The sequence below is a fragment of the Myotis myotis genome, unplaced genomic scaffold (assembly GCF_014108235.1).
Source record: "Myotis myotis isolate mMyoMyo1 unplaced genomic scaffold, mMyoMyo1.p scaffold_m19_p_7, whole genome shotgun sequence".
NCBI lineage: Eukaryota > Metazoa > Chordata > Mammalia > Chiroptera > Vespertilionidae > Myotis > Myotis myotis.
In genome coordinates, this window is record NW_023416379.1 from 93,802,996 (window position 1) to 93,826,218 (window position 23,223).

Genomic DNA, 23,223 nt, shown 5'->3' on the forward strand with positions numbered 1-23,223 from the left:
TAGTTTATTAGCCAATATTGTTGGCTTTCCCTTTAGAATACATACTAGTATACCCAGAATCCAACCACTTCTCACCACCTCTGTGACTATCACCTTAGTCCAAGTCACAATCACCTCTTTCCTGATTGCTCTGCCCACCTTCACTTCTGCACTCTTAACCCCTTCCATCTATTTCCAACACCAGGAAAAGTGATTCTGTTAAAGAAATCAGGTTAGGTCGCATCACTTGAAGGCTTTCTAAGCTGAAACTCTTAGAATGGCCTACAATCTGCCTCCCTCTGGGACCTCATCTCACCCTCCTCTCTTTAGTTCACTGTGCCCCACCCACACTGGTAGCCCGCTCTCCCCCTCTTCCCCTTCAGGGCCTTTCTACTTGCTGTTCCTTCTACTTAAATCACCGTGGTATTGACACAGTCTTAGATAGTGAATCCGGAGGAGAGGCTCCATCCTGCTGGTTTTTATTTTATTTTATTTTATTTTATTTTATTTATTTCATTTGTTGATTTTTGTATGTGCCCTGATCAGGGATCAAACCCACAGTCTTGGTATATCAGGAAGACGCTCAACCAGTGAGTAACCTGACAGGGCCTGCTGGTTTTTCCTAATGGCTTATATAGTAACTAGGGCCCAGTGCATGAATTCGTGCACCTTGAAAGGAACTGTGGGCCGCAAGGCTGCCATGGGTGGGCACAGGGGCAGGTCTCAGCCTATCCTCTGCGCCCCTGCCTGGCCCCTCTGGCTGTGGCCCCAGGTCCCCTGTCTGCCGGCAGCCCTGCTCCCGCCACCACCGCTCCCACGTGCTGAGGGCGCTGGCTCTGCTCTCGCCTGCTGATGGCGCAGAGTGATTGGGCCGGCACCATCAGCAGGTGCAAGCATCGGCTGCTGCCCCAACCACCCCTTAGGAGCAGGAGGAGGTGGAGAAGCCCTCAAGGACAATCGGGCCGGCAGCCACAGCTCACACCCGCTGACGGCGCTGAGCAATCAGGACTGGCGCTAGGTGCCAGCAGCGGGTGCATGCGGCAGCTCCAGCCTTGGCTGCGGGCGGGGCTGGTGCCGGTGCCGGCAGTGGGTGTGAACAGCAGCTATGGCGCTGGCAGCGGGTGCAAGCGGGGCTGTCGCTGGCAATGGGTGGAAGAGGCAGCTACCAGCATTGATCACCCCTCAGGAGCAGGGGGAGGTGGAAAAGCCCTGAGGGGCATCTGAGGCTGGCAGCCACCACTCGCACCCGCTGATAGCACCAAGCAATCGGGGCCAGACTTCTGGTCTAATTAGCATATTATACCTTTATTACTATAGAGTAGAGGCCTGGTGCACGGATTTGTGCACTGGTGGGGTCTCTTGGCCTGGCCTGCGGGGATGAGGCCGAAACTGGCTTTCCACATCCCCCAGGGGATCCTGGATTGCGAGATGGTGGTTCTCAGGTGACGCACCCCGGAATCGGGCTCCCTCCTCTCTGGTTCCAGGTACATCATCCAAGAACCACAGCTGCGAAGTCACCGCAGCTTGGCAGCTCCTGCGTTGAGCATCTGCCCCCTGGTGGTCATTGTGCGTCATAGCTACTGGTCGGACAATCACTTAGGCTTTTATCTATACTAATAAAAGGGTAATATGCTAATTAAACTGGACATCTTCCAGACGTCCTTCCAGACAAAGCCACGGTGGCTGGGGCCAAGGCAGAGGCAGTTAGGAGCATCAGGCCAGCAAGCAGAGGTGGTTAGGGGCAATCAGGCAGGCAGGCAGGTGAGTGGTTAGGAGCCAGCGGTCCCGGATTGTGAGAGGAATCCTGGATTGGAGAGGGCACAGGCCAGGCTAAGGCCCCCCCCCCCCCGCCCCTGTGCACGAATTTCGTGCCCTGGGCCTCTAGTATATATAGAATTGTCCACCACCATTTATCCCCTCTATGCTCTCTTCCACCTCATCCCCCCCACTCACCAAACTGTTGTCCATGAGTTCTCTTTTTTTTTTCTTGCTTGCTCAATCCTTCCACCCCCAACACTGTTCCTCTCCCACCAGAGCTGTCTGCCTGCTCTGTCTATGAATCTGTCTCTATTTTGCTTGGTAGTCCGTTTGTTCATTAAATTCCTCATATGAGTGAAATCATGTACTTGTCTTTCTCTGACTGGCTTATTTCACTTAGCATAATGCTCTCCAGGTCCCTCCATGCTGTCGCAAAGGGTAAGTTTTTCTTCCCTTTTACAGCAGAGTTAGTATATCATTGTGTAAATGAACCGCGACTTTTTGAGAGTATTATTTCCAACCAAGAGCTCTTCCATGACATGCTTTCACTGAGGTTTATGAGAGCTGACAGAAAGACCATCAGCTAGTTATAGGTGTGTGACCAGCACAGTTCTGGGTGCAAAACTGCATGAGAACATCACAGAGATCTTTAGACTTGAGAAACCTGAGGGAGCATGCCTGTGCATATAGGTACTATGGTTTTAATTGGAATTTATTTTTATAGGGTCATAGAATCACATTGTTGAAGGGACTTCAAGAGGTTATCTGTTTAAAGTTGCCCTTTTGGTCAAGCAGAGCTAAACGTACCATTTAAGCCTTCATTTCTTTTTATTTTGAATATGTATAAAAGATACTCATTTTTGTTATCTAAATTAATAATTTTTAAATGTTTACTTTTTAAAAAATTATCTTTAATGTCATTCACCAATGAGATAATTGAATGCCTGTTAGAATGACTGAAATAAAAAATGCATGATGAAATTCCGCAGCCAATTGAGAGTGAGAAGTGCAGTTGTAGTCTCACTGCTTTTAATAAACGGTTCTCTCTCTGAGTGAACTGACATATGCAGTATTAAATGTTTTAGAAAGGGCAAGCTCACCTTTACAGTGATAGTTGGCAAAATTGAATTTTTTTTTGTCATTTCAAACCAAATTGCCAATTCTGCCTTTAAATTAAAAGCTAGATTATTGTGTCCTGGCCAGGTGGCTCAGTTTGTAGGGACATCATCCTGTACACCAAAAGGTTGCCAGTTTGATTCCCGATCAGGGCACATACGCAGGTTGCAAGTTTAATTCCCAGCTGGGGTGTGTACGGGAGTCAACTGGCAATGTCTCACTGAAGGTTTTGCTAAAGAGAGTTTTTTATTGAAAATCACTTTCCCTTAAAATTAAAAATACTATTTTCAGTGTTGTGGATAATAAGCCTAGTACTAGTGTGGTTTTTATTCCTCTGGAGATCTCAGTTTTGTCCTTCTCTTTATCCCTGAGGTCTTGAAATTTCTCAGTGATTTGTCTGTAATTTGTATTAATTAGATATTAGATCCTCTAGAACAGTGGTTCTCAGCCTTCCTAATGCCGCGACCCTGTAATACAGTTCCTCATGTGGTGACCCCAACCATAAAATTATTTTCGTTGCTACTCCATAACTGTAATTTTGCTACTGTTATGAATCGGAATGTAAGTATCTGATATGCAGGATGTATTTTCATTGTTACAAATTGAACATATGTAATTATATATGTGTTTTCCGATGGTCTTAGGCGACCCCTGTGAAAGGGTCGTTTGACCTCCCCCAAAGGGGTTGCGACCCACAGGTTGAGAACCGCTGCTCTAGATTGAGCCTTTACTCTTCTTTTTAAGAGAGATAAAGGGGAAGGGGAAAAGAGAAACATGGATTTTTTGTCCCACTTATTTGTGTATTCATTGGTTGACTCTTTTATGTGCCCTGATTGGGGATGGAACCTACAACCTTGGCCTATCAGGATGATGCTCCAACCAATGAGCTACCCGGCCAGGGCTTGAGCCGTTACTCTTACTCTTGTCCAGTCATATTTCCATCCCTTTGTTTTGTTATGTTTTAGGAAGTTTTATTTACTTACCTTCTAACTCTTCTAATGAATGTTTTGTTTTACTAGTCATTTTTAAGTTGTAAGTTACCGTTTTTAAGTTCTATGTTATCATTTTTATTCTTGGTTGCTTTTATATACATTTTGTTCTTGTTTAGGATGCCATACCTTCTCAAGTTTCTTTAAAGATAAGAACTAATTTTCCCAAGTTTTCTTGATTTTTTTTTTCTTTTGACCAGAGCCAGGTTTCGTTTGCTTATTTTGATCTTTCTTTCCTTGGGTCAGGTGATCCGTGGCTGTCCCGTGACAGTCATGGTTGAGGCAGTAGCAGCAGAGTGATCTGCAGGGAAGTGAAGCTGGTGTGTCCGGGGTCTTTTAAAAGAATGCGAAAATAGGACTTTATTCAGGGGGTGTTTATAGCTACATTAGTAAGCTGCAGTACCGCCCTCTTTCTCTGCTTCCGTGAGAGCCCTCAGAGCTGGCTGGGGGACAGGGCCTGGCTCCTGGCCATTCTCCATGTGTGGGGATAGCTGTTTGGTATTTAGACCTTTGGCTTTCGGGACCCTTCTCACTTCCACGCTGTGTGCTCCTGCCCTGTCCTCCCCTGGAACCTCTCCAGGGTCTGGAAGCTGAGCTGCTGCTCCTGCCTTTCTTCACCTTTCAGTCCTCATTCATCACTGTGAGCTTCTTGGAATTTTTGAAATTGCTTTTCTTCCAACAGCCTCCTTCCAGTCTTATTCCTCTACTTCCATTTTGATGGAATCTCAGGAAGAAGAAGGATTGATATGCTTAGTCAATCTACTAGTTAGTACATTTGTTAGTTAAAATTTTTTATTTTTAGAATTATGTTTCTTCTCTTTCCTTTGACTCTGAGGTAATACTTTAAATATTTTTGTTTTTCTAAGGCAGTTATTTTCATCTCATGGCACACATAAACTAATTACTAAAATTCTGCAGCATTTTTATCAAAAATATCAAAAGATATTTTTTGCCGATCTGACAAAAAAATAGGTATAATTTTGATTTAGACACACTTGACGGCTATTGTTGCATTGGTTGTTAACATTTTTTAAAAAATATATTTTATTGATTTTTCCGCAGAGAGGAAGGGAGAGGGACAGAGAGTTAGAAACATCGATGAGAGAGAAACATCGATTCAGCTGCCCCCTGCACGCCCCCCACTGGGGATGTGCCTGCAACCCAGGCACATGCCCTTGACCGGAACCGAACCTAGGACTCTTCAGTCCGCAGGCCAACGCTCCATCCGCTGAGCCAAACCAGCCAGGGCTGTTAACATTTTTTAATTTGACAGTCTAAGGGAAAAGAAGCCAGTGCCCCTGACTAAATAGTCAGGTATTGCATGTTTTAAAATTTTTGTGGCACACCGGTTGAAAATTGCTGCTCTAAGCTAATCATTTAAGACATGAATAGGGATATCTTGCTTTCAATAGATAAAAAATTCTAAGTAGGTCACATTTTTGTAAATTCAGTCATCTTTTTAAGCAGCTTTATATCAAGCAGCTTTTTAAAAGAATCACTCTTTAGCCCAAGTATGGCTCAGTGGATAGAGCATTGGCCTGCAGACCAAAGGGTCCCAGGTTCGATTCTAGTCAAGGGCGTGTCATTCATTACAGACTCCTCCCCAGCCTGGGCCCTGGTTTGGGGGTGCGCAGGAGGCAACCAATTGCTTTGTTTCTCTCACATCAGTATTTCTCTCTCTCTTTCCCTCTCTCTTCCACTCTCTCTAAAAAAATCAATGGAAAAATATCCACGGGTGAGGATTAAAAAAACAAATCACTCTTTAGTCAAAGAATTGATATATATTATTTCTTGCTTTTTACTTATTTTAAACTTATTAGGAACTTTAAATTCAGAGAACCTAATTTAAAGATTAGCTCTCTTTTACTACAAATAACTACTCCTAAATTACCTTTCAACGAATTTTTTAAAGTCTGGAATTTAAAAAAGATATATTTTTACTAAGTTTATAAACTGTCTACATTATCACACATCATTGAATGGTACCCATTAATGAATAGTTAATTCAGTGGCTTAGTGTAGAGATTAGAATCTGCCCCCATAGAGAATATAGTACTGTGCTTGAGCTGGTTTGTGTTGGAACTCTGAAGAGAGACTGAATTACTGGGCTAGGAGCCAAGTGCATTCTGCTAAATGAATTGAGTCCAGATGACTCTTCCAAAACAGTTGTATTTGCTTTCTGACCCAGCTCCACATTCCAGGAAAGAGTTTTAGTCATTAGGAAGTATAGCCACAGATTACTTTTTCACTGACTCCAGTATAATTCACAGTGGTTTCAGCAAATACTAAATGCAACTCTTGCCTCTAGAGACCCCCCCACCTTCAACCAACAGCCATTGGGCCTGTGCGGGTCTAAGTTACCTGACTGAGGTGCCACTTAACAGCTTCCTCTTAATTCACTGAATTTACAAATGCAAACTGCCCAGCACAGAATTTGTTTGCTACATAGAACATAAATTTAAGAACTCTGATTCTGACGCATCTTGAAGGAACCCCATGTGGCTCAGTGTTTATTATTTTCTTTACCTTTTCATGTTTGAAATATTTCATTTTAAAAAAACAACAACAAAACCCTGGGAAGGGATTTCACATAACACTGGCTTCCCATCTACTGGTGCTTCCATCTGTCTTCACTGTGATTCTTTCCTTGTGGGATGGAAAGTTTGGCAGGTACCAGAAAGTTGCGTGCATTGAAGGCCATATGTTTTTGTTTGTGGGCTTCCTCTATAGACACTTGCATTGGAGTTGCTCCTCTGAGTTCCTTTTGGGTCTGGGCTTAATTGCTTTAATAAAGGAAACGTTGATACTACAGCTCCTGTGAACTTGCAGAATTTTTGTTTTTGGATACCCAGTGTCTCACAGAGCTACCTTTTAAATCAAGCGAAGTAGCAGGAAGCTTTCTGATACAAGTACCAGAATACCTGACTAAATGTGGCTTCAACAGCACCAGTTAATTTTCTCACGTAAGAAGACAGAGGTTGGCCATATCGCGTTGCTTCAGCAGCTCAGCGGTGTCAGAATTTGGTTCAGCTTCTCGTTGATTCTCTTGGCCTTCCCCTTATGATCACAAGATGACTGTTGCAGCTCCAAGTTTCAGGTTCCCACTTGACAGCAAGGAGGTATAGGGTTTCTTTTTGTGCAATGCTTTTTTATCGTGGTGGGAAATCTTTCCCAGAAACCCCTGAGAGACATCGTCTCAGGAGCCATTTATCCAGAAGTGGGTCACTGCAGAGGAAAGTAGAATTCCCTGTGCCACACCACATGTGCCTTAGCTCTCACCTGACAGAATCTGGACTTCCCAATAGCAAGGCAAGGGCGGGAGAGTGCCTTTGGGCTAGACAGTCATCAGTGTCAGCCCCAATGTCTCCCTTAGAGTGAAAAGTTGGTTTCAACAGGTGACGGTCCACTTTGTACCCATCCTTACTACACAACAAAGCCAGGCTCTTTGTGGTGGGAGGTCATCTCAATGGCAGGCTCAAAGTGCCTGTCCACAGACGTGCCTCTGCCCAATCCTCATGTACACACTGGGGGAGAAGGGGGAACTAGAGGGAAAGATGGGGACGTTTCCCTGATTGGTCCAGCCCTTTGCAAATAAATACTTCCAATTTCAGTAAAACATCATAAAAAGAAAAAAGACATTTGAATTTTTTTTAAGGGAGAGAAACATTGATGTGAGAGAGAGAACCATTGATAGGTTGCCTCCCATACGTACCCCAACGGGGATTGAGCCGACAACCTTCTGGGTACAGGATGCTCCAACCAGCTGAGCCAGCTGGCCAGGGCTGAGATTTTTTTCTTTTTAAAAACTAGGCACTTGCTCAGATTATGTTTGTTGACTAGACCTAAAGTGCTAGAATTAGTATTTTAAAGTTCACCTGCGTATGGTTGAATAATAAAGGCCAATAGATAACTTATTTGGATTTCTTTTTTATTGTTGTTGCTAATCCTCACCTGAGGATATTTTTTCCATTGATTGATTTTTTAAAGAGAGTGGAAGGGAGGGGGAGAGAAACAGACAGGGACATCAATGTGAGAGAGACACATTGATTGATTGCCTCCTGCATGTGCCCTGACCTGGGCCAGGATTGAACCTGGGACCCTTCCGTGCATGGGTTGGCGCTCTATTCACTGAGCTATACTGGCCAGGGCTATTTAGATGTCTTCCTGCTAAGAAGAACTTTTACTTTCTTTTTTTTAAAATATATTTATTGATTTTTACAGAGAGGAAGGGAGAGGGATAGAGAGTTAGAAACATCGATCAGCTGCCTCCTTGCACGCTCCCTACTGGGTATGTGCGCGCATCCAAGGTACATGCCCTTGACCGAATCGAACCTGGGATGACCTTTGAGTCTGCAGGCTGACGCTCTATCCACTGAGCCAAACCGGTTAGGGCAATAAGGACTTTTAAATAGTCTCCTCTGGAGTAGGAACTTGTGACATACAGATTGACATTATAACTGCTTCAAATGAATTTGAGAAAGACAGGTTCATACCAGCACCTTGGCTGGACCACCTTACATGTACCCTGAACCAAATCTTATCCCCAATGTCTGGGCCAGAAATCTGTCAGATGTGACCCTGACACCTACCCCAACCTACATGCAAGAGTCACATGGGAGATAAAAATAACAGCCCAATTGCTGGCGGCAGCATGAGAGAGAGCTGGGAGATGGAAGTTGGACTGTGGGAAAAGATGAAAAAGTAAAATGGTTATAGTGAACCTTGCCATGGAGGGCCTTTGCCCATGAGGAATCTGTCTTTTTCAGCATTATGACTTTTAAGAACTGAAATTCTCTTTCGTAGTAAAGAAGAGCCTTCTCCTAAGAAAACTGCTAAATCCCAATTTTATTTACATTTTTAAATACATTTTTACTGATTTCAGAGAGGGAAGGAGAGGGAGAGAGAGAGAAACATCAGTAATGAGAATCATTGATTATCTGCCTCCTGGCCCTGATTGGGAATTGAACCGTGACCTTGTGGTTCAGAGGTCGATGCTCAACCATGGAGACACCATGGCCCGGTCTGAGGCTCAATTTTAAAAACTGGTAAATAGCTCAGCCTAGTGTGGCTTTGTGGTTGAGTGTCGACCTTTGAACCAGGAGGTCAGGGTTCAATTCCCAGTCAGAGCACATGCCCAGATTGCGGGTTCCATCCCCAGTGTGAGGCCTGTAGGAGGCAGCTGATCAATGATTCTTTCTCATCATTGATGTTTCTCTCTCTCTTTCTCTCTCTCTCTCTCTCCCTTGCTTTGTGAAATCAATAAAAATATTTTTTTATTTAAATAAAAATAAATAACAACTGGTAAATAGAGGAATATTTCTTGGCTTTTTACTATAGAATCATTGGTAGGATCACCTTAGGTAGAATTTATACAAGTAGATCCCCTAAGTGTTAATATAAAACTCGAAAGAAACACTAAGAAACAAATAAAACTACCGTTAGTTTCTACAACTTGAACATTAATGAGAAATGAAAGTAAATGCCACTGAAATGTCAGTGTCCAGATGGCGGTGTGGTTTGACTTACTCTAGATTTTATGAGTGCATAAACTTTATAAAGGAAAATGCTTTTATATTTTTCTCAATTGCGCCTGACAGAGTAAATCCAGGTTATATGTTGATGCTGAATGCAGAAATTACTATTAAACAAAATTTTTAAATTATATTGAATTGTCATAATATGAAGTTGATTTGTGCCCTTAAAATTTGAAGACCATTTTCTAAACTTTTGGGATTTTTAAGATAAAAAACATTTTTAATACGTTTTATTGATTTTTAGAGAGAGGGGAGGAAGAGAGAGAAACATTGATGAGAGAGGACCTCAATTAGCTGCCTCCTTCACGCCCGATACTGGCGGTGGAGCCTGCAACCCGGACATGTGCCCTGGTCAGGGTGAATGGGATCATGCTCAGTGGTTCCAAGCGTCAGCCCATGCACCGAGGGTGGAGGGTTGATTCCCGGTCAAGGATATGTACCTGGGTTGCAAGTTTGATTCTGCCCTGGTCAGCCTCAATTGGGGCACATGCAAGATGCAACCAGTAGCTGTGTTTCTCTCATCTCTCCCTCTCCCTCTCCCTCTCCCTCTCCCCCTCTTCCCCTCTCCCCCTCTCCCCCTCTTCCCCTCTCCCCCTCTCCCCCTCTCCCCCTCTCCCCCTCTCTACCTCTCCCCCTCTCTACCTCTCCCTCTCCCTCTCTATCTCTCCCTCTCCCTCTCCCTCTCCCTCTCCCTCCCCCTCTCCTTCTCCCCTCTCCTCTCCCCCTCTCCCCCTCTCCCCCTCTCCCCCTCTCCCCCTCTCCACCTCTCTACCTCTCTCCCTCTCCCTCTCCCTCTCCCTCTCCCTCTCCCTCTCCCTCTCCCTCTCCCTCTCCCTCCTCCCACTCTCTCTAAAAATCAATGGAAAAAATATCCTCGGGTGAGAATTAACAAAAAAAATTAATTGCACAATAACTGCTAAAGAGAACTCTTTCTCCACTTTCTAGAAGAAAAAAATGATGGCCTCTTTGAACCTCTATGGATTTTTCTTTACCTCCCCCTCATCCCAACCCTGACAGCTCTACTCCCTGGCCCTGTCAGTGCATTCCTGTGACCAGGGTGAGGGGGACACATGTGAGTGGGCTTGGGCTGCCTGGATCAGAGGACAGAATTGGCTTCCCAGCTCATGCTGCTGTGCCAGCTTGTCCCAGTTGTTCAGGCTGCTTCACTGCTTAATTCATAAAGTACAATCTAGCTGGCCTTAGCTGGCTGTGAAAGTGCAGTTATTTCTAAAACTGTAGAGAAGCAATTTAAAGAAGAAAAGGTAGACATTTCCATTCAAGTAGACTGGAAGCCGTATGGGGACAAGATTGGATGTGGAAAAGACTAGGAAAAGAAACAGGCATGTTGGCAAGAGAAAGGAATGGAATTCCTTGACAGATAATTAGCAAAAATTAATTTTAAAATATAGTTCATTTAGGCATGTAGGCCTTTAAATTGGCTTCTTTTGCTTCTGTTCAATATCTCTTAAAACTTTTAGAGTAGCCCTAGCAGATTTGGCTCAGTGGACAGTGGATAGGGTGTCAGCCCGACAATTGAAGGTCTTGGATCCGATTCTGATCAAGGGCACACACCTTGGTTGCAGGATTGATCCCTGGCCCTGGTCGGAACGCACGTGTCTCTCTCACATCAATGTTTCTCTCTCTCTGTCTCTCCCCCTCCCTTCCAGTCTCTCTAAAGATCAATGGAAAAGTATCCTTGGGTGAAGATTAATAAAACAAAAAAACTTTTAGAGTACTTAGTTTAAATTTTTGTTCATTCTGTACAAAGTTACTGAGCACCTGTATTGTGTTTAGAAAATATTTTTGTCTTAATTTTTAGGTCATTATACAAATAAGGTAGTAGTAATAGAAAACAGGTTAGAACATTCCGTGGCATTTCCAGGGGTTCATCTTTCCCTCACCTTTGACCCTTTACATATCTATCTCTCTCCATTACATACGATTTTGTTTCCATGTTTTGTTCTTTTAAAATAGAAGCTATTCCTTTATTTATTTCTTGATCATCTGAATATGTTTCAGTTCTTTGTCAGGCCATGCTACAAAATTCATTGAATCGGAAGTGCATTCATGTTCCAGTTGATGAAGGCGTACTTGTGAGGGGGCTTTCACCAGGTCTTGACCTTTAGGGCTTCTGCTCCAAGGTGACCTGTGAGACAGATATAAAAAGCAAAAGCTAAAAAAGTCATAGTCTGGCTCACGAGCAAAGTGTTATCTGGCTCAGATTAGGCATTCAGTGTGTATTTGTTGAATGAATGAATGAATGAATGAATGAATGAATGAATGAATGAAGTAATCCTCCATAGATCAGAAACAGAGTGGCACGGCAGAATGCAGCCTGGACCCTTGGAGTGGGGCCCAGGTGCCTGATGGGAAGGACACCAGGAGCTGAGACTTAGAAAGATGTGGACTAGGTAGGGAGAGGACACAGAGGCAGTGCACATGAAGGAGGGAGCCAGCCCGCCTCTGACTCCATGGCTCTGTCTGCAGCATTCACAGGTCGTATGTAATGGAGACAGATAGATATGTAAGAACATGTAGAAATTTAAAATATCAAATAAAATGCAGACTAGAGGTAGGATAACTCTAGCCCGGATACAGCTTAAAAGAAAATTAGTAAATTGGAATAGATTGAATAATACATTAGAAACACACAGATCTTAAAAATGTATAAATAAATAAAATAATCAGAGATAGAGAGTATATACTCAAATGCCTAACCACTGGATGAAGTTGTCGCTCTCCTCATCCCTTTCTGACCTTCACATTGCTCTGTGCATCTCTGTCAGTTCCTGTCACTGGCACAATGACCGGGTGTATGTTTTTGTTGACTTAGTTTTGCTGAACTCCTGCCAGGTGCTGAGCTCTGTCCTGGGCACACTGTACATAGACATCCAAGAACAAGTCAGATAAGGGCCTTTCCCTGTGGACAAGGGCCTTGCCCTTTTGTTCTAGCCTATTCATCACTATATCCCTGGTACATGGTGTTATCTGGCTCATATTAGGCATTCAGTGTGCATTTGTTGAACAAATGAATAAATGAGTGAAGTAATCCGTGGCCTTGATTATCTGCTCTGTTTGGCCAGCTTTGCAGTGTGGGGAGAGCCTGGGAGGAGACGACATGCTCCTGTCAGTGACACATAAAACACTGGTGTGACTCCCACCAAAATGTGTCCTTTTGTTTTTCATTTCTATTTTACAAATCTGCTCAGAAGAATCAGAATGAGACAACAATATAAACAACATCAATGTCAATTTTTTTCCCACTTTTCAGGCTGGAGTAAAAGGGACATTGGGAAGATTAGTTGGAATTTTTGAGGTAAGTCTGTTAAAATCTTTGGTACATTTGGTATCGTATTAATAACCAAATATATCTTTGTCTTAGTCCATTCAAGATGCTGAACAAAATTATCATAAATTGAGTGGCTTATTAATAATAGAAATTGATTTTTCATAATTCTGGAGTCTGGAAGTGGAAAATCAAGGCACTAGCAGATTCAGCGTGGTTGAGCACCTGCTTCCTGCTTCATTGACGGCTGTTTCTGTCCTCATGTGGTGGAAAATGAAAGGTTGCTCTCTAGGTCTCTGTTATAAGGGCACTAATTCCATTCCTGAGGGTCAGCCGTAAAGGCCCCACCTCGAAACCATCACATTGGGGAATGTAATTTCACCATATAAATTGAGGGGTGGGGGCATAAATATTCAGTCCATTGTAGTCTTTGTCTCCTCCAAAGAGCTAGAATATTATTTGTAAGTATTATTTATCCCCATCTCTATCTCTCTACCTTTCCTCCTAAGATGTGAGGGGGTAGATAAGTGCAGAGAAGACAGAGGGAAAATGGAAGATTAAGCAGCTATAGCAAAAGAGAGAGAAACAAGGAAATCTACTGGGGTAGAGATTGGGAGGAGGTGAAGGGAAGTGAGAAGTCAGGGAATAAAGAGGTTAGTAGGAAAAGAGATGATCACTGGCTTGCCCTGATGAGGCCCTGCCCATCCACAGTCTCTTTTCTTTCTGGTGCCCAGCTACCTAAATTTACTTGGTGCCTTTTTCTTGAGAGGTCATGACTTCCTGTTCACAGCATTTCCATGAAGTTTCACTTAAGGGAAGGGAAGGAAAACAGAGAATAAAGCCTTGGCTTTAGAAACCCAGCCAAGGAGCTTACCTTCAAATGCAAGTGGCCCCTTTCAAATAGGCCATCTGGCACTCGTTCATGTTTGACTGTAGGACAATGAAAAGTAAAAGGAATCCTGTGTCTAACCTCTCTGGACATAGTGTGAGAGTGCACTTCGCATAAGTCATCTCAGCTCTGTAAGGAGTAACTCTTCCTCTGTCCTCCTCCCTTTGCCCTCAGAACCAGGAGAGGAAGCACAGAACGTATGTCTATGTGCTCATTGTCACGGAGGTGCTGGAAGACTGGGAGGACTCAGTTAACATTGGTAAGTCATCCCAGATGCCTCCAAAGAGCTCCCCACAGCTGCCCTTGCCGCAGCACAGGTGTTACTCAGAACCAGAAACAAGCGCCTGATAAGGAGAGAAATAATTGCCTGGCCAGCATGGCTGAGTGGTTGAGCATCAACCTATGAACCAGGAGGTCATGGTTCGATTCCTGGTCAGGGCACATGCCTGGGTGGTGGGCTCGATCTCCTAGTGTGGGGCATGCAGGAGGCAGACGATCAATGATTTTCTCTCATCATTGATGTTTCTCTCTCTCCCTCTCCCTTCCTCTCTGAAATCAATTAAAAAATATATCCTCCTATTATGTATCTTCTTTAAAAACACATACACACACACACACACACACACACACACACACACACACTAGTGGCCTGGTGCACAGATTCGTGCACATTGAAAGGAAATTAATTGGAAGAAATATTTTAATACCGCTATTCACCCTTTCTCTATAATAGAAGTGTCAGAGATGAAAGAAAATTAGTAAAATGTATATGAAAATAATATATAAATTGATTAATAAATAATAACATGATATAACAACAGCAAAGACATGATATAAAAACATTGATAAAAACAATGACTGATAAATTTATTAAACTTATTCTAATATCTCCCTGTATTCCACATTAAGAGTAAAAACACTTTCAGAGTGCTTGACTAATTTCCCATGATAAAGTATTTGCAACTTTAACATTAACGGCACACACTCTTCGAACTTGAGAGAAAACAACATATAACTGACCATGTCCGAAAACGGGTTCAGGTAGGAATATTCCTACTCTGTCTAGAGTTTGTCCTTGTGATTTATTAATAGTCATTTGCAAATGCTGGCATCACGGAAACTGTCTTCTAATTAATTTAAATGGGAGGCCAGTGTCAGACAGGGATCGACAACGACAGATCGAAACACACATGTGCAATTGGCGCCAGCAAGAACCTTATATGCATCACGCATGCATAAGTCAATGTTTATTTTTAAATTGCCAGTGTGTGCTCATATGTACTGGCCAGTTGGACGGACAGACGGTGGTCACTTGGCCATATATATGTCCCAGTGCACAGATTCATGCACGTCGAAATGAAATTAATTAGAAGAAATATTTTAATATCACTATACGCCCTTTCTCGATAATAGAAGTGTCAACCAAATTCATGATCGACAATGACAGATCAAAACAGATGCATGCGATTGGCGCCAGCAAGAGCTTTATATGTATCACACATGCATGAGTCAACTTAGCCTTTTATAGATATAGAATAAACTTGCTTAATTAGACCTGCTTTCTGATTTAGCTAAACTTTTTCCAGCCCAGTGAAGCATCCCAACTTCTCTTTCAGGTAATTGTCAGCAACACAGCAGTAAATATCAACACGAAGCAGATTATTATTGTAGATCATGCAGGGAGAACAAAGGGTAAAATATTTAACTATAGTAGTGTTTGAGTATATTCTACACAGTGAGAAAACCTGAAGTCATTTTCAAGGTCCACCATTTCTTTTTTCAGTCGGGTCAAGTTTCTAAGCTTTCCAAATTTCTGTTTTCTGGCTAGTGAAAAGAAAATAGGATTCCACCAAGTCTCCTATCTACCTACTCTAGGACTTCTGTGAGGATCAAATGAGATGTGGCATGGGAAAATGCTTCACAGACATTTGGTTAAACTGTACAATGTTTGCACCTGGCTATAAAGCAAGTCGAGTTCCTGGGCTGAGGAAACTCCAAAGAGACTAGTCACTAGGGAGAGGAAGTCGGGCATTGCTATGTGACGTCATTACCCAGCGCCCACAGTCACCGTTTCTGGGCTGGGCTGGGCTGCATTTTGCACACTGGGGTCTTGGCAGTGTTGGCTGCGATTTGGTGGGGTGTCGCTCTGAAGTGGTGGCGGGGCCTGTGTCCCATTTGGGGGAAGCTGAGTGTTGGTTTGTCGGTGCCAGGTCCATGGTGCCGTTTATTTTTAAATGGCCAGTACGCATCATGGCAGCTCCTGCATTGAGCTTCTGCCCCCTGGTAGTCAGTGGGCGTCATAGCTACCGGGTCGGACAGACAGACACTTAGCCTTAGATAAATAGATAGATAGATAGATAGATAGATAGATAGATAGATAATGTCCCATGTCCCGCGTGGTTCAGGGTTTGGGCTCTGGAGAAGGGGCCGCGTGCAAATGACAGAGACGAGACAAAAACAATAATTTGGAAATTGGGGGGCCAGGCGGGAGCCCATCCCAAGAGGAAGGACTCCACTTGTGCTCAGGCCTTGCCATCCTTTTATTCACTTTGGGATCTACCCATAGCCCTTAGGCAGGCAATTTCCAGTAACAGACAGACTATCTTATCAGTAGGGATTTACATGACTATCTTGGGGGGGAAGTTGCTCCAGCTACCATTGTCTTGACTAAACAGTGGGTGCATAGCTCTGACCTTTGCCAGGGTTCAAGGGTCACCAGCCTTCCAGGTTCCTTATCCACACCTCTCCGCTAGTGAAGACAGTGGGCGGCTTCCCACAATAGATAGATTGACTGACTTCAGAGAGGAATGGAGAGGGAGAGAAAGATAGAAACATCAGTAATGAGAGAGAATCATTGATTGGCTGCCTCCTGTACCTGCTGGGGATCAAGCCTGGCAGCCCAGGTATTTGCCCTGACTGGGAATCGAACCATAACCTCCTGGTTCATAGATCGACACTCAACCACTGAGCCATGCCAGCTGGGCAATAGGAGGGCATATTTAATAAAACAAGCATGTCTATTTTTGAACTTGTGAAAGCATAGTAAAACCTCAATATAACAGACTAATTGGGGCAAAGTGGTGTCTGTTAAAGCTGTAAGTCTGTTATATATATAATAAAGTAGATGTTCCAAAGGCATATGTTAAAAAATTGGCAAATAAGTTAACCTGTTTTTACTTATATACTAGTAAACACATTGGTGTAATTAAAATTAAGTATGTATGAAAAGTTTAATTTCACAGAAAAGTTTTCTATGTGTATTACAGTAATTTTACATTTATACTGAATAGGCCCAGTAAATGTGTCCATTCACCAGTCACCTTGAGTAAACAAATTCACATGGCTGGGGCATGGCTTAGTGCAAGTCAAACATCGGGCAGCAGGGCTTGAAACTGTTGCAAAACCCTGGAAGGTGTGTCTCAGCGATTAGAGCATCATCCTGTGTTCCAAAGGGTCTCAGGTTTGATTCCTGGACAAGAGCAGGTACCTGGGTTGCAGACTCAATCCCAAGTCCCAGTCTGGGTTCTTATAGGAAGCAGCCAATTGATGAATTTCTTTCACCTTGATGTTTTTCTCTCTCCCCCTCTCTTCCCGCCTCACTTTCCCCTCTCTACCTCCCCCTCTCCCACTTTCCCTCCCTCCCTCCCACTCTCTCTAAAAATCAATGGGAAAAATATCCTCGGGCCCTGGCTGGTGGTTCAGTGGTTAGAGCATCGACCTGTGCACCAAAGGGTCTAGGGTTTGACACCCGGTCAAGGGCATGTGCCTCAGTTGCAGGTTTCCCAGCTCTGGTCAGGCTGCATGCAAGAGGCAGCCAATCAATGTATCCCTCTCATGTCGATGTTTCTTTCTCTTTCCCCCTCCTCCCTTCCTTCCATCTCTCTCTCTAGAAATAAATGGGAAAAATATCTTCAGGTGAGGATAAAAGAAATCCTCAGGTGAGGATTAACAACAACAAAAAACTGCTACAGAAAGTCACGCCACACAACAGAACCAGTTACCTCGAGAGGCAGTATGATCAGATCAGTATGATCATCTGCTAATCATTCACCAAACACTGTTTATCAGCAGTGACTCTTGGATGTAATATGTAGTTGGCTATAGTTGTAGGTATGTAATATTTATGTTGGCAAAATTACTTCAGTGTTTTTTTTTCTACATATGGCCTATTCGCTAACATTTGTTAAAAATAATATGAGCCGTAACCGGTTTGGCTCAGTGGATAGAGTGTCGGCCTTCGGACTGAAAGGTCCCAGGTTCGATTCCGGTCAAGGGCATGTACCTTGGTTGCGGGCACATCCCCAGTGGGAGGTGTGCAGGAGGCGGCTGATCAATGTTTCTCTCTCATTGATGTTTCTAACTCTCTATCTCTCTCCCTTCCTCTCTGTAATAAATCAATAAAATATATATATATATATTTAAAAAAAATAATAATACGAAAAATAATCTGTCAATTTAATTATAAGCAAATCTTAGTTAAAAGTATTTTTAAATTAACAGGGTGTTAATTTTCACATATGACATACAGACCAGAAATTCTGTCCATTAAATCCGAAGTCTGTTAAATCAAATTCCGCAAAATTGAGCGTTTGCTGTATTTTGAAATGTATAAAAGGAAGCTGAAGTTGGGTACATGGTCAGCAAATAGAAACATGGACCATAAAAATAGGAAATGTTTTTAAAACTAAATTGGATTCTCCTCCACAATGCCAGGCCCACTGCTGGCCACAGAACCCCCAGGGTAGAGCAGGACCTTGTGCTACTTACTCTGGTTGTCAGAGAAAACTCTTGGCCTGGTGGTGTGAGTTCCTCTCCAGAGCCATTTAGTAGATGAGAGCAGTGGAAGTAGTTTCCAATTATATATATTCTAGAGGCCCCATGCATGAAATTCTGCAAGAGTAGGCCTTCCTTCCCCAGCTGCCAGCACCAGATTCCCTCTGGCCCCTGGGACCCAGGCTTCCCTCGCAGCTCCGGATCAGACGTATGTTCTAATTAGCATATTACACTTTTATTATTATAGAAGCATATTATGCTTTTATTAGATTACCCTTCAGTCACCTGGCTTTCTCCTAAAGAGCTGTTTGCTTTGATCTCTGAGATCACTATTGTGTTTATGTCTTTGAACTAAAAACTTAGGTGATTTATTGCTTGGTTCATGGTTTAATCTTTTCCCTCTGAACACATGTATATTCTAGAAAAGTGATATTGATTTAATTTCTGTTTTAAGTTGGCAAACAGACAAAACACTTGCCGATACCTCTCCCTTTATTGTTAGTGTGTGCTTTGCTACCAGGCCCCTCACACTGCTACTGTGGGCATGTCATAGCCCTTTAGCTTTCCATGGCTTTGTGTCTGGTAAGGGTGTGATATGCTTAAGTAAAGGAATTCAGTGGGGAGTAATTGAAAATAGACTCCTGGACAGCTGAGGTTGGGGGCTGAGGGAGGTAGAGGTAGTGTGGCGTGGTCCTGTCCGCAGAGCCCTCTGTCTGGCAGGAGTTACACTGTGATAGGAATTTTTAAGGTACCACTGCACTATTAATACCCAAAAAGCCTTTCACCTGTGCTCCCACTCCTGAGAATTGACCCTGATGAAGTCATCTACCCGTGGTCGGCAAACTGCGGCTTGCAAGCCACATGCGGCTCTTTGGCCCCTTGAGTGTGGCTCTTCCACAAAATACCACGTGCAGGCGCGCACGTACAGTGCGATTGAAACTTCGTGGCCCATGCGCAGAAGTCGGTTTTCGGCCTGGGCGAGTCTATTTTGAAGAAGTACTGTTGATATTTGGCTCTGTTGACTAATGAGTTTGCCGACCACTGATCTAAACTATGGTGAATAAGCCCAGCCAGTACGGTTCAGTGGTTGAGCATCACCCTATGAACCAGGAGGTCAGGGTTCAATTCTTGGTCAGGGCATATGCCCAGGTTTCGGGCTTGATCCCCAGTGTGGAGCATGCAGGAGGCAGCTGGTCAGTGATTCTCTCTCATCATTGATGTTTCTCTCTCTCTCTACCCCTCCCCCTTCCTCTCTGAAATAAAAAAAAAATATTTTTTTAATAAAATAAAATATGGGGAATACAGTTATGAGCCTTCATTTTTTAAAAAATGTTTATTGTTGAGAGTATTACAGATGTCACCTTTTTTTCCTCCCATTGGCACCCTCCACCCAGTCCCTACCCTACCCCAGGCCTTCACCACCCTATTATCTGTGTCCATAGGTAATATAATTATGCTATAAGATCTTTGGTTAGCCTGGCCAGTGTGGCTCAGTGGTTGTGTCAACCTATGAACCCGAGGTCACAGTTCGATTCCATCAGGGCACATGCCTGGGTTACAGGCTCGATCCCCAGTAGGGGGTGTACAGGAGGCAGCCGATCAGTGATTCTCTCTCATCATTGGTTTCTATCTGTCTCTCCCTCTTCCTTCCTCTCTGATATATATAAAGATCTTTTGGTTAATCTCTTCCCACACACCCCCTCACCCCTTCCCTCTGAGATTCATCAGTTGTTCCATGTTTCCATGCCTCTGATTCTATTTTATTCATCAGTTTATTTTGTTCATTACATTTCTTATTCATTTGATTTTTATATTGAATTGTTGATATACTAGTATATATATTTATTGCCATTTTATTGTTTATTTTTTAATCTTTCTCTTCCTCCTCCTCCTCCCTTCTTCCTCTTTCTTTATTTTCTTCCCTCCTCCTCCTCCTTATTCTTCGTCTTCTTCTTCTTCTTTGAAACTCTTTATCTGATTTTCAATTCTAAATGATAGCTTTTTCTGGGTAGAGTAATCTTGGATGAAGGTCCTTGCTGTTTATTCATCACTTTGACTATTTCTTGCCACTCCCTTCTGGCCTGCAAAGTTTCTGTTGAGAAATCAGCTGACAATTATATGGGCACTCCCTTGTAGGTAACTAACTCCTTTTCTCTTGCTGCTTTTAAGATTCTCTCTTTGTCTTACACCCTTGGCATATTAATTATGATGTGTCTTGGTATGGGCCTCTTTGGGTTCCTCTATTTCTTTCACCAGGTAGGGGAAGTTTTCTGTCATTATTTCTTCAAATAGGTTTTTAATATCTTGGTTTCACCCCCATAATTCGAATGTTGGTACTCTTGAAGTTGTCCCAGAGGCTCCTTAAACTATCTTATTTTTTTTTTAATTAAATCTTTATTGTTCAGATTATTACATTGGTTCCTCTTTTTTCCCCCCCATAACTCCCCTCCTCCCAGTTCCCGCCCCACCCTCTGCCCTCACTCCCCACCCACTGTCCTCATCCATAGGTGCACGATTTTTGTCCAGTCTCTTCCCACATCTCCCACACCCCTTTCCCCCCCAAGAATAGTCAGTCCATTCCCTTTCTATGTCCCTGATTCTATTATGATCACCAGATTATTTATTCACTTGATTCTTAGATTCACTTGTTGATAGATGCATATTTGTTGTTCCTAATTTGTATCTTTACCTTTTTCTTCCTCTTCCTCTTCTTAAAGGATACCTTTTAGCATTTCATATAATCCTGGTTTGGTGGTGATGAACTCCTTTAGCTTTTCCTTATCTGTGAAGCTCTTTATCTGACCTTCAGTTCTGAATGATAGCTTTGCTGGATAAAGTAATCTTGGATGTAGGTTCTTGGTATTCATCACTTTGAATATTTCTTGCCACTCCCTTCTGGCCTGCAAAGTTTCTGTTGAGAAATCAGCTGACAGTCGTATGGGTATTCCCTTGTAGGTAACTGAGTTTATTTCTCTTGCTGCTTTTAAGATTCTCTCTTTGTCTTTTGCTCTTGGCATTTTAATTATGATGTGTCTTGGTGTGGTCCTCTTTGGATTCCTTTTGTTTGGGGTTCTCCGTGCTTCTTGGACCTGTAAGTCTATTTCTTTCACCAGGTGGGGGAAGTTTTCTGTCATTATTTCTTCAAATAGGTTTTCAATATCTTGCTCTCTCTCATCTTCTGGCACCCCTATAATTCTGATGTTGGTACGCTTGAAGCTGTCCCAGAGGCTCCTTACACTATCCTCGCATTTTTGGATTCTTTTTTCATTCCGCCCCTCCGGTTGGGTGTTTTTTGCTTCCTCGCATTTCAAATCATTGACTTGATTCTTGTGCTCCTCTGGTCTGCTGTCAGGAGTCTGTATAATATTCGTTATTTCAGTCCATGTATGCTTAATTTCTAGTTGGTTCCCCAACATAACATCGAGGGTCTCATTAGTTTTCTTGTAGATCTCATTAAGTTTATCGGCGGCTTCTAAACAGTTCTTGAGAGACCTTAAAAGTGTGGTTCTGAACTCTATATCTTCCATTGACAATTTTGTCCTGTTTCTTTGTCTCCGCATTTTGTTATGCTTTCTTGGTGCACCCCCTAGTGGTCTTTGTGCGCAGTCTTGTAGTTAAGCCTTGATTGTTGTAGCTATTACCAGGGAGGGTTTGACCTCCAGGCCAAGTGGCTGTGAGAATCAGCTGTGTCTGCAGTGAGAGAACTTCTGTCCTCTAGGGAGGAGCTAATCTAGCCTTTGCCTGAGGCTATCCGGCAAATGCCTCTGTGCAGGGCTTGGGCGGGGCGGGTCGCACAGGATCAACAGGGTGGGCCAGAGAGAGCAGTTATGGCGGCTCTCAGTCCTGTCCCCAGGGGCTCTGCCTCTCTGAGTCCCAGCACCCGCTGCAAAGCTCGGAGAGAAAGCTGCACTCGCTCTGACCAAAGCCAGACAGTCCCGCTTCTCCCGTTTGAGTCTGGGTCCCTAAAGACTCGCCCGTATCTGGAGCTCAGAGTCTGCGACTCCCTCCCGATTGAAAACGCCAACCGCGCCCTCCGCCACCAGCCCGCTCCGCGCACTCCGCACCTCAGAATTTGACTTCAGCACTGCACCTCCTCTGAGTGTCCGTATGCGTTTCTCTTTCCTCCTAGTTGTAGGACTTCCACTCAGCCAGCGTTCCTGTGGTTCTGGGTGATGTCCCTTCCGTCTTTTAGTTTCACTTTTGAAGTAGTTGTTCAAGGCAGCAAACTCCGGTGTTAACCTATGCCGCCATCTTGGTTCTCCTCCTCTTCTTATTTTTTGATTCTTTTTTCTTTTTGCTCTTCTGATTGGGTGTTTTTTGCTTCCTCATATTCCAAATCATTGATTTGATTTTTGGAATCCTGTACTCTACTGTTGTATCCCTATAAATTCTTCATTATTTCAGTTAGTGTATGCTTATTTTCTGAATGGTCCTTTTTCATGTCTTTGGCATTCTCACTAAGATCCTTGAAAGTCTCACTAAGTCCCTTGACACTCTCATTAATTCCTTTACAGCTCTCATTAAGATCCTTGAGTAACCTTATAAGTATTATTTTGAACTCTGTATCCAGTAGTTTGCTTCCATTTCTTTCATTTGTAATATATTTATTTGTCTCCACATTTTGGCTGCTTCCCTGTGTTTGTTCCTATGTATTAAGTAGAGCTATTAAGTCTCCTGGAATTGGTAGAGTGCCTTGTGTATTAGGTGTCCTGTAGGGCCCCGTGGCTCATTCTCCCCAGTCACCTGAGCTGGGCACTCTAGGTGGGCCCCTGTGTGGGCTGTGTGCACAGTCTTGTTGTAGTTGAACCTTGATTACTGTTGGCTTCACTGGGAGGAATTTACCTCCAAGCCACTTAGCTGTGAGGACCAGCAGTGTCTACAGTGGAAGAGCTGCTGTGC

General features: G+C 43.4%; 2 protein-coding genes across 2 annotated transcripts in view; both read left to right on the plus strand.

The window, feature by feature from the left end:
• NUDT3 (nudix hydrolase 3) overlaps positions 1 to 23,223 on the plus strand; it is a 96,781-nt gene that overhangs the window by 63,437 nt on the left and 10,121 nt on the right. Inside the window, exons 3-4 of the mRNA XM_036316309.1 lie at positions 12,648 to 12,692; positions 13,726 to 13,810. Of these exons, the coding sequence (XP_036172202.1) occupies positions 12,648 to 12,692; positions 13,726 to 13,810 (130 nt within the window). The remainder of the gene's footprint in view (positions 1 to 12,647; positions 12,693 to 13,725; positions 13,811 to 23,223) is intronic.
• SMIM29 (small integral membrane protein 29) overlaps positions 13,726 to 23,223 on the plus strand; it is a 57,855-nt gene continuing 48,357 nt past the window's right edge. The window contains exon 1 of the mRNA XM_036316313.1: positions 13,726 to 13,810. The gene's annotated coding sequence lies outside the window, so the exon portion shown is untranslated. The remainder of the gene's footprint in view (positions 13,811 to 23,223) is intronic.